Genomic DNA, 12,266 nt, shown 5'->3' on the forward strand with positions numbered 1-12,266 from the left:
ATGGAACACTGAATGGTTTAGTTTATGTAAAATATGCAGGGATTTATGGTATGTAAAATGAACCATGGAAAGAGAAGAAGGGAAGTCATTGATATTTTAAAGTTGTTTAAATGAATATTCTAAATTGTGAAACAGAAAATTAATAAAAAATTATATATAATAATAATACTGTAATTAATAATAATAATAAACTTAGTGCTACACTGGATTTCACACTTCTCTTTTATGTCATGACATCTTTCTCAAACTTAGCAAAATAAAGAGAGCCTTTTGCCCATGACTGCTTTGCTTTGCTGTGCTTGATTTTATTTTATTTTATTTTTCCTTTTGGTATTACTTTGCATTACCAAGTTTGAGAAGACAGTTTTGATAGCAACACACTTAAGGTACTAAATCACTTACCCATGTAACCGACTGTTCCTACCCGTCCACGGATTGATTCACCATCAGGGATTTTAACAGCTAGACCCAAATCAGATATTCTGATGTGGCCTAAAAAGAGGTGGAGGGAAAAAACACAAATGTTCTAGCATAGCTATATACCTCTACAAAACAATGGCTTGTATCATTCCGCTGGTGATAAGGCATCTCTCAGCTCCACACCTCCCTAAATCTGCTCCAGAGAGTTGGGGAATCCCCCTCCATAAGAGACTGAAAGAGGTGCCCTGGGCAGTGCAGAAGACAGTGTTAGGGAGAATTGCCCCAAACTGGTCCCCATACTGTTCAGCAGATGGAAGGCCTGCCATCAGCTGATACAACCAAATCCTTTTTTTCTAAAAATTCATCTCATAAAAAATAAATCTAAGCACGTTAAAGGAATAAAATGATACTGGCTCTTTGAAAGATCTCAAAAACCAATCAAGGAACAAATGAAAATGCCTTATTCCAGGTTAGGGCATTTGTTCATCCCAATTTGGGCACTATCAGCTCTTGTGTACAGCAGAATGGAAGCAGGGAGCAGAGACACACTAGGGAGCCTGAACCCAGAACTGCATGCTATTTCTAGTAATTTTCCTGACACCTGTGTGCACAAAGTGAGTGTCAATAGAGACGGGCCCTTTGTGCATATGACTGTATAAGTAAAAGCCTCCATGGAATCTGGTACCCTAAACTATCAGGATTTCATTTTCCCCCGCAGGTAGCTGATTGGCTGGCCTATGCTGGCCTGCATCATCTTTGTGGACAAGAGCGGGCTAAAGCATCATTCATTCCTGGGCTTGGAGATTTTATTTTCTGGAATAGTATTCCTAGGAACAGGAATACAGAACAGCCAAGCACAACCCAAAACCATTTCTCTCTTGAGAGCAGGGAACATAACACAAAAAGAGTGCTTCTGGATCAGGCCAATGACCCATCTAGTACAGCAATCCTGTTCTCACTGTCACCAACTCGGTGCCTATGTTATTTACTAGTTTTGACACAGCTGATCAAAAACAGTAACGCAGGGTTTCATCTTGGAAATGGCTCCGAAAGTAGGATAGAGTGCGTCTGCAAAGGCAGGGTGGGGGGCAGCATACAAATCTGAGCAGCATAATTATTTATTAAGGAAAATTCCCAGAGTAATAAGGAGAATGAACGACTTTACTTATTACAGATATGTTGCCCCGAACCTAACACCCACTGCTATTCATAATGGCACTTTCTTTTCTCTCTCTTTTCTGGGAAGTCTATCCTTTCCTATATCCCAAGAAAAGCAGTGGGAGCTGCTCCATGTCTTACCCACTTCAGAGAATGATTTGGCTCTGCACAATACCATGTCATACAACTAAATGTAAGCTACTTTACTATGGAAGAAAAGGCCTTGCCTAAAGCTCTCAGACTTACCATAATCATCTAACAGGATATTTTCTGGCTTCAAATCCCTATTAAAAAAAGAGAGAGAGAGAGAAAGAGGAAAGATTGCAATTATTTGTATGAAAGCAGCTTTGATATTGGAGGAATAGCAAGGCATCAGAATGCTGTTCCCTTCCAGCCATAACACAGCAGGGAGCCAATTCTCAGAAAACAGATTTCAAAACGTCATTTTTTATTTTTTTAAACTATTGCAAGATGGAAGCTCCCGGTCCATCAAATAATATTCTGCTCTGCTGGCACAAGTTCATTCAGTTCAATGAAATTTGGGTTGACAGAGAACTCTGAGAATCCGTTATAGTCTAACCCACCATCATAATATTAGAATAATAATAATTTTATAACCATTTTATTATTTATATGCCACTCATCTGGCTAGCTTGCCCCAGTGTATGGAAGTGACCAAAGGGGTGCTGACCATCTAAAAAAAAAAAATCCACACTCAACTTGGCTTTCTGGATTTCAAAAAGCCACTGCACTATTTTTATTTTTTTTAATTAAGGCCACTCTATTATTTCACAACCTATTTTTAGACAATGCCAATTTATACATATTTCCATCTGAGGGAGAAAAGCCTATTTACCACCCCGTTTTTATAAGGATAACCATTTGCTTTATTAAATTGATGCATTGGAGAAAACTTGTTAAAATATTGCTTCACAGATTATTGTATTTGGGAGGGGCTGCTTCAAACACCTCCCCGTGTGACAATAAGGTGGGCAAATTGATACACAGATCTTTGTCACCACAGAAAAAACCATGTGAATTGGGCTAGACTATAATTCTCCAAGTTGATTGTTAGAGCAATTTGCACTGTGAGAGGACCACCCATTATACAGAGCTTTAATTTACTCCCTTTTAAATGATTTTAGGTTTTGCGATCACCGGACAGAAAACTTAGTGGTTTCCCCTTACTAATCAAGTGGGAACTTTTTTGTTTATTCAAAACATATCATGCACATTATTTATTATTATAAGCCAAGGCACATGTACGAAGAACATTTTTGTTCCCTTCCTTTTGTTGGTTTAAATCCCTATTGACCTCACAAGATAAACTTCGCAAGATAAACCAATGGGACCAGGCCTACTTTTCAAACAAACAACTCTGAGAAAATATGTGAAGGGCGAGAGAAGGCAGAAGAAAATGGATGGCTTTATTTTAAATACTACTGTATGCTTATTCTCAGTGTTAACAAAAAGATTCGCTTTGGAGAGGTGGGATGAAAGGTCATTCTCAGCAAACCTCTTCATTCCAATTTTAAACGTTTCCTTCACGAGTCCAAAATGTTTTAATTCTCTTGCATTCTACATGTTGGCTGTTGATCGGTAGCTAAGGGGCAATACCCCCACTATTGCAAAATAATAAATTAAAATAGGGGAAAATTCTTACAATGTTCATGGAAGTTCAAACATGGCAGGACAGAGAAATAGCACTTGTGTCTTATCCAGTGCCACTTCCATGTTTTGTAGGGGTTCTTGAGCAAGATGCCCTCGATGGTCTCCCTCCCTCAGTGACTCCACCACTCATGGTCATTATGGCAGCTGTTGCTGCTGCTCCAGCTCATCATTGCTACAAACTGCTTTTCACCTCCTTGGCCTTCTGCTTGCTCATCCCCCTCTGAGTCAGAGCACGATACAGGTGAACAAGCAGGTTGCAGTGGTGAGAGACTATCCAGAAGGTTCACCAGTGGGACCCCTGCTGCAGGTGCCCAACCATTTTGATCTTTGACACCAGGCTCTGGTCCCTTTGAAAAAGGATCCCAGGTTTTGATAAATTATCCTCTTCGAGATCAAGGACAAGTTGACCCCGGGTGCATCACAAAATAGTCCTGCCTCCTATTTCTCCACCAGTAAAATGAACTCCATGTTGCATTCAGACTATATGTTCTGTCACAGAGCTATGGACCCTTCCCTTGTAATCCTAGGGCTGAAACTCTTGAACATCTGAGTCTATAAAGTCAGATAACTAATCATTATAACATAGCCCAGATTTGCAAATCTGTCCCCGGGAAACATGGCAGCAGCAGCCTCAGCAGCCTGGAGCTTGCCTGTTAGCGCAGTTGGCTCTGGCTGGCTTCAGGAGCTGCTCACTGCTGTGGCACCCGCCATTTTTCTTGCGCCACAGCAGCGAGCAGCTCCTGAAGCCAGCCAGAGCCAACTGCGCTAACAGGCTGGCCCCTCCTGGGCAACGGCTGCCTGCCCGTGGCTCCCGAGCCTCCCCGATCTGTCAAAAGAAAGGGAGAAGGGGAAAGGACATCAGGGAAGGCTTGGGAGTCATGGGCACGCGGTGCACCACTCCCCAGTTTTTTTAAAAACTCTGCACATTTATGTTTCACAGGGTGTGAAAGAAGGGCTTTGCACCTTTATACAATATGCATGTGTGCTTGGACCCAGGGTCTTTTGCCTCACCATCCCCACTACTGACTCCCTGTTGCTACTCAGCTTCAAAAAAAAAAAAAAAAAAAGGGGGGGGGTCCCTGGATTAATTGAAAAAAATCTGGTTACCATATAACACAGCTTCGCGAAGTCTTAAGCAGAGGTCCCAGCCTTGTTACTCAAGAGCCTTTTTGACAGAGAGGCTGGGGACTGAATATAGGAATCTTATGGCTGTCGCAGGCGGGGAAACTAGATAAGGATTGTAACATTTTCCAGACAGATCCACATACAGGATCTTCAATTTCTAAGTAGATGGCTTTCATTATTTAATGGATGAGCAGCTTCTACATAAAATTTCAATGTGTGGGTCCTTATGTGATACTCCTGAAAAGCCCACTCACAAGCACAAAACATGGAGGTGGTTCTGCATATCATAAATATCTATGTAAAGTCTCAGGAAACTAAAACAGACTCTGCAACAAGTTTCTGAACACACCGGAATGATATTTACCTGTACACAGTGTTCTCTCTGTGCAGGTCTTCTAAGCCACAAAGAATCTCTGCTGCATGAAACAAGGCTCTTTCTTCCTCAAAGCCTGGGTTCCCCATATTATAGATGTGGAACTTCAGGTCACCCCCATTCATTATGGTTAGAACTAAACAGAGTGCGTCCTTTGTTTCATAGGCATAGGCTAAGTTGACCTAGAAAAACAGTTGGGATAGTTTAAAGCACAAAGACAGGTGCTTGGTGCACACATATTCATTCATTGCTAATGTTCTGCATTTGGAATGACATAAAGTATCATATGATTGAATGGAGCCAAAGGGGAGGTAGGCAAATCGTCAAGGGTTAAAAAATATAACTCTGAAAATTTGGAAGCAACATGGTACTAGGTCGTTTTCATAAAGGTTATCACTTGCAGGTCCATAGTGTCATGCTGCCATGAATATTTTTTCAGCAAAAGTAGAGATCTGATGACAACCAAAACAAAGGAGACAGTCCCCAAAAGAGTGAGAAACAACAGACCAAGTTACAGGAGACCCCCAAAAACAATAACAATCATGTAAAAAGTGATGATAGTTGAACAACACAAGATAGCATGTACAGTAAAGCTGTGGTAGCCGTTATTCTGTAACAATCACAACAATTTCTACAAACAGCTCAGATTATTACGTTATTATGACAAAATCTCCTAGACTGCACCCCATTTCATACTTCATCAGAACAAAACAGATAATTTATTGCAGATGGCAGCAGTAGACCTCCCCTCTTAGATTATTTTACATACAGCCACGTTTTATTTAACTATCAATCACTTTTTACACAATTATCATTGGTGGTGGTGGTTTGGCTTCCTGTGCTGCTCTGGGTTTAATCTTCTTATTTTACTCCTGCATCTCTTACGCCTACAGCAGCTCAAGTTCTGACAAATGAAGCACGAGACGCCCTGACGTTTTGGACTATCAAAGAATGATGCACAGAAAAGGCTGTACTGGGAGTGACAAAACATATCATATACTGTACAGCCAACTTCAGAATGTTGGCTTGAGGCGAGATGTTTTCTGGAAGCATTATACACTTCCTGTGACTAATGCCATTCCTTGATGGGTGTGCCGCCCAATGGAAAGCCTGTGCCCATTGCAAATTTGGCAATACTTACTACAAATTGACTATTGACTTTTTCTAGAATCTGCTTTTCATTTAGGGCCATGGATTCACCTTTCCTCTTCTTTATCCTTTTTTTCTCTAATCTTTTGCATGCATACATTTTCCCAGTTGCTCGTACTTGGCAAGCACACACCTAGAAGGAAAACAACAACATCAACAAATTGTGGAGGGGGGGGTTGTGCAGGAGGAATTAGTCATTTAAAACTGGTAATCCTGACCATGCCAGCCCAGAAGGAAGTCTTGTTGCATTCAACAAGGCTTGCTCCAAGGTAGGTGGGCTTAGGCTTGATGCCTAAGTTACCAAAATCACTTCTTGATAAAACTGTATTATCTGAATCCGCACCATCTTACTTTTAAAGGAAATTCAGAACTAACTGAAGAGACTTACTAATAGATGATCTTCGGTATGGGACAAGGAGCAAAGTTTGAAGGAAAATTCAGAGCGCATTAAGCTACAGAACTCATTGAACATCCTAAACTGAGAGACACTGACCAGAATAACCTCTACCAATGGGATGGGGAACTTCAGGCCTGGCACCCAAAATTTGCCCCTCCTGGCCTCTCCATCTAGCATTTGAGACTCTCCATACCTCAGCCACACCCTTCCCAGACCTGCTTTGCACATTCTTTGAATGCTTTGCCTGGTTAGAATGTGTCCTTCAGCTCTGTTAATATTACTTGTTTGCCTGGATAGAGACTAGAAGGCGCATGGGGATGTACCTAGACACTAGCCTACTGTACAAAGGTACAATTTGCATTCACTGCTCCCGCTTTTGTCTTGAGCACAACCCACCACCGGGCTGTGGCCCCAGGAAGTCTGTGTGGCCCCAGGAAGGGGCTGTGGCCCTTGGGCTGAAAGAGGACCTACAGAAAATGCAAGTTCCCATTCTGGAGGGTTGAGGCAGAAGAAGATCCTGCTGCAGCCAACCAAGGGGTTGAGATGCAACCCTCACTTTTCAAAAGAGCAACCACAGAAACATGATGCAATAAAGGAGTCTTGGAAGCCTCTTCAACAAAGGAACATAGGAAGTTGCCATATCCCAACTCAGGCCATTGGTCTATCTAGCCCAGTATTGGCAACACTGATTGAAAGCAGCTCTTCAGACTTTCAGGCAGATACCTCTCCCAGACATACCTGGAGATGCCAAGAATTGGATCTGAGATCTTTTACATGCAGAGAAGATTCTCTACTACTGAGATGTTGCTTTTCTCTCAAGCAATATGGTTTACTAGTGTTTTATATTTACATGCAGGTAAACATTTACTATCTCAAAAACACTGCCTGATGCACATCATCTATGGCTTAAGCGTAGATTCTTTAACCTTAAATCATGAAAATCACCCAGGCCTTAACATTTTCATGCTCAGTCCATCAGATATTTGTGGGTCTGCCTTACTGTTCTTCCGAGGAGCACATTGTTTTCAACAGAAGTTTCCAGAACTACTTACCTCCCCGAATCCACCTTTTCCTAATACCCTGTACTGTCTAAATGTGTTTTTCGTTACTGGTTGTCTGAAAAAAAGATTGGGAATGGGAGACAGAGAGAGAGAAAAAAGAGATAAAATGCTTAATGCTATCTTTGAAGAAAGAAAAAAGAAGAATAAAAAAAGAATGTTGCTTTAAAGGTGATTTGAAGAAATCATCCCCTAACCATTAGCTCACCATCCCAGGCTATTAGCTCAACAAAAGAAAAGTTAAGTCAGCCATTCCTACAGCAATGCACAATGATAGTATTACCAGCTGTTTTGAAATTCTGCAGGTTTTTCACATTTCTCAAACGACACTGTTCATTGTAGCCCGGTGGAGCTATTAGACACAAGCAATTTGCTTCCTGTTCCTACAGGGCAGGGCAGACCAACCTGACCCTCCAAATGTTGCTCAACTCCCAATTCCCACCAGCCTCACCCAGCACAGCCAACGGTCGGGAAAGATGAGGCCCACAAACCTCTGGAGGGTCATAGCTTCTCCAGCCCTGTTCTAGGGCAAGTATCTTAAGTACGTGGACACCTCTATTGCCCATCAGGAGAGAGAGACTTGTACTCCCTGTACTCAATCTGCTGGAATGGGATTAAATTCTACCCCCAAATAGTGACGGTCCGGAAGCACCCTTTAGGTAGCAGTGAGGGTGCTGATAACAGCAATTCTTCCTCAAGGAAATATTAAGGGCCACCTTGATTATCAAATTATTCTGTTGACCTAATCTGGGCCTATTCCACTACATCTCTGCTACATGTGGTCAGTGAAGGAGCAACTCATCACAGAGAAGGTGGGCTGACTAATAGCCACAGTTCCAGCTTCCTTCACTGCTGCCTCACCAGGTCCTTGCTGAAGACATTTCAACTGTGGAGCTGACTCCATCTATCCCATCCAGGTTCAGGGGATATTTTGAAGAAAAGTCAAGCCTGGACCATCAAACTCTGACATATAACTGGATTTCTGAAATCCAAGGGGGAAATGGGTGCTTTTTCTTCCAGCACCTCACTTTTTTTTTAAAAAAGAACATCACTGTCATTTGCTCTTCAGGGAGCAATTAAATGAACATCCACAGCTGATACTCAAAGGAGTATCATTACTATTGCTTTCCTGCCACAACTGACCGAGCCACCAGGGGGCGGCGTGCTATTACATTGAGGGTGAGCTTAGGGCTATCAAAGACAGCAACGTTAGTATAGTGAAACTTGCAGCCTTCAGGCTTGCATTGAGAAGTCTTGCCTTGAAACATTCATGCTAAATTTCGAAAGTGAGATGTACCAGCAGCTAGATTAGGCTCCACTCCCATCTGCCCTCATGGCCCTTTTCTCTAATCCCAGATGTATGGGTGTTGTCTTGCTTGCAGTTACTCAATAGTGAAAAGGAAGTATTTGTGTGGCAGGCAGCAACTGGGAGATGTGCTTAAAACCTCCCCCCCCCCACTTCAAAATAATACAACAAATACCTCGAATCAACAGTTGGCAGCTTTAAAAATAAAAAAAGTCTGAATGGATGCTAAAAACAAACAAACAAACCAAAGAAAAACCCAGTAAAAGCAAAAGTAATTGATGCAAACTGGGAGTATGCCAAAGTAAGGTTACCAGACATCCCCCTTTCCCGGGGACAGTCCCTGGATTTACAAATCAGTCCCCATACAAAATCCATTGAAGTTGAAAAGTGTCCCTGGATTCACTGAAAAAAATCTGGTAACCTTATGCCAAAGTGTAAAATTCCTGCATTGGTTATATGGGCAGTCTGGGAGAGTTAGGCTGCCATCCTAGTATCAGAGACACTGACTTGCACCCAAGATTGAGGGGGCCCATCATGCACATTTGATGCAATGCGTGCGACGTTGCAACCTTAGCATGGAACTCAGCACAGTGTGGCTTCAACAACCTCCTCTCTCACGGTCAGGAGGACTCAGCCACTGGTGCTGTGCTGTACTCAGATCTCCCCTCAACACTGAGGTGGCCCGGCTCCCTGCCCAAAAATATTGAGGGGGCTGAAAACACCTCAGCCTCATAAAGTTGGTGCAGCTGCCTAGCACACACACTTACCCAATGGACCAAGTTCCATTGAAGTAGGGTATTAACCAGGGCTGTCCTTTATCCCTGCTTTTGTTTATTCTAGTAACTGAATATTCTTAACTGAGTATTTGGCTTCTTAATATTAAAAATAAAGAACATGGGCTTACATTTATGATTAGCATGAACACAAAAACAGTGAACTTCAATTCGTTTGCAGGTGCTAGAAGTACTATTAACATTACTATTCCCCTATCCTTTCCCAAGTCCCATCACAGAATAAAAACATACAACGCCCACCTGGACCACTTACCTTTCCAGCCATTTCCACTGGAGAAATCTATCAAAGTACATGCTGGCTGAATATTCTCGAAAAGGTTCTCCACTTAGGTAGTCTTGAACAGATCTGTCTCAGATGAAAAAGACAAGACAAACATTTTACAATCCCGAGTCTCATTATGAAGACGTACTCTAGTCTCTTTGAAGTGAGGATGCTTAGGTGAATTTCCACAAGTTCAAATGTAAATACATTAAAAATATATAGCATGTTATTGTTAATGTCAAACTCTGCGGATGTTGATGGTATGAGTAATTGTTAATATTTTAGGAGGTTAGCAGTTCCCAAACATCTGGGTTTTATGATATTTGCTGATAAACCAAAACATATTCTACCAACCAGTGTTTATAGTTTCTACCCTTGCCAGTAAACCCTTTATTAAAGGTATTGCAACTGTCTGATTGACTGAGAAAAACATGCAGGGTTTCTTCATGCACACCTGAATGTACAAAGCTAATTGAATGCTATGCAAAGCTGGTTTATTTCAACTAGACAATTAAGAACATTTTTTTTAAAAAAAGGAACAATGGCTGCCTTTCATATATCTCTTTGAGTTTTAGTTTTGTACTTTGACAATGAATACCAGTTGTTGGAAACAACAGGAGCAGAGGCTGCTCGTGTTCGAATCCTGATTGCTGGTTTGTCAATCACTGTGAGAACAGGATGTTGGACTAGATGGGCTATTGGTGTGAGCCTCTTCTTCTGGTCTTAAAAGGCAAGATGTACCACTAAATTCCATGCTTTGAAATCAGTACACAGCAGAGGAACAAGGCACAGCTTTGAACACCAAGCTCAGCTCTGCCTTTTTCATAACTGTAAGTTTTCCATCTGCATGGCAGTATCCCTACACGATACAAACAAAGCCAAGGGGACAAAACCAGCTCGTTGTTAACACTGTGAATGATTCTCATTTTCTTTCCCGGCAAAGAGAAAAATAAAAGCCGGACAAAGTCATTCAAACACATAAGCAGAACTACTGGTCTATTTTTGCAAATACCCACTTAAACCATCTGGGAGCAACAAAAGCCGCCCAGCCAACAGAGACTACATGGTGACGGCTTTCAATGATCCCTCGCTTTTGATATTTTTTGTTGTTTTAAGGTCCCGCTGTCCCGACAAACACGGGATCTAGGGTTTGCAACGCAAATCTTTTTATGCAGACCTTTTCGGCACAATAGCAAAATTGCTGTGACTTTGCGAAAATCGATAAGCCCTTTCACAGACAATAGGATGACACAACACACGTACATTTCAATGCCACGGTGCACAGCAGCATTTGCACAGTCTTTTGTCCACGTAGGCTAACAGCCAATTAATTCATCCCCCCTCCCTCTCCAATTTGAATGGGAGGCAATTCAGTCTGAAAGGGACATGGATTCCCTGCACCTCCCTTGGAAGCACGAGGATTTGAAGCTTTTTGTTTTGCTGTTTTGGCTAGAATATATTGATGTAGACTGTCAACAACACGAAGGTTGGGTTTTGTACAGGACCTTCCAACACCCCATACATACACAGGAAAAAGCATGGGCAAAGCATGTTCACCATCATGAGTGAAAAAGCTATTTTGACACATGTATGCACACTGCCAAGTTGTGGCCAATGCTACATATTTCACTAGGGACCCTGGCAGAGGAAAAGAAACCCTGCATTTCTCCATTAGTTCTACACCAATCAGGGCTGGCACCTTCCTGTTCACTGTAAAGGAAAATCCTTTTCCCTAGCAAGAAATAGACACATCCCCTCCACCCCTTGTTACTGCTATTATTATAATGTTCACTCATGCCTTTAGGAGAGGGAAGTACAGGAAGATCAAAAAGGAGGTTTTATGAGTGTAAGAAGAAAGGAAGATGTCAGTTTATATGGTCCATTGGTTCATTTAGTTCAGTATTTTTTATGATGACTATCAACAACTCTCCAAGATTTAAATGGAGATCTGTTCAAGCCCTACCCTGGAGATGCCAGGGACCGAGTCAGGGACCTTCTGGATGCAAAGCAGATGTTATACCACTTAGCTAACAAAATGAAAAATGACAAGGTTCAGGAGAGGGGATTGACTTGCTGTTTCCCTGCGTTTCTTACTGTATGGCTTTAAAGACAAATGAGTGGCATTCAGCCAAATATGCAACCCCACTGCAAACTATTGGTCGTTCAAAATAAGTTTTTAAAATCCTAAGTGTATGTTGCAGGGGGTGTGGGTGTCACTGGATATATTTTTTTAAGTAAACAAGTAGAGGATGCAAATAGAAGAGTTGGGCCTAGTACTGATTCCTTTTCAGTTTTGGCTTCTTGAGTATTACCTTCTTGTTATTCCCATTACATTAAGGGGCCACAAATACAGGACAAATATCAAATCAATCAGAACCAGCAGTGTTTAGCACTGGACACACTAAATTCCCCTCTTCACAAAAAAACCCACAAAACATTGCCTGTATAAAACAAATGTTCGTTTCGAGCAGCAAATAAGAAGCTGAGACAAATTAAAACTCTCTCTTTTTTTTAAATAAAAGTTTATTAGCATTTTCAATGATAAAACAAAAA

At 41.7% G+C, this 12,266-nt stretch overlaps 1 protein-coding gene across 2 annotated transcripts in view; it reads right to left on the minus strand.

The window, feature by feature from the left end:
- Window positions 1-12,266, minus strand: part of GRK5 (G protein-coupled receptor kinase 5) — a 147,726-nt gene that overhangs the window by 13,715 nt on the left and 121,745 nt on the right. For both annotated transcript variants that reach the window (XM_053389052.1, XM_053389053.1), the window contains exons 6-11: window positions 9,705-9,797; window positions 7,346-7,409; window positions 5,889-6,029; window positions 4,739-4,929; window positions 1,825-1,862; window positions 403-492 (exon numbers count right to left, since the gene is read on the minus strand). In XM_053389052.1, the coding sequence (XP_053245027.1) occupies window positions 403-492; window positions 1,825-1,862; window positions 4,739-4,929; window positions 5,889-6,029; window positions 7,346-7,409; window positions 9,705-9,797 (617 nt within the window). The remainder of the gene's footprint in view (window positions 1-402; window positions 493-1,824; window positions 1,863-4,738; window positions 4,930-5,888; window positions 6,030-7,345; window positions 7,410-9,704; window positions 9,798-12,266) is intronic.

The sequence above is a fragment of the Podarcis raffonei genome, chromosome 5 (assembly GCF_027172205.1).
Source record: "Podarcis raffonei isolate rPodRaf1 chromosome 5, rPodRaf1.pri, whole genome shotgun sequence".
Classification (NCBI taxonomy): Eukaryota; Metazoa; Chordata; class Lepidosauria; order Squamata; family Lacertidae; genus Podarcis; species Podarcis raffonei.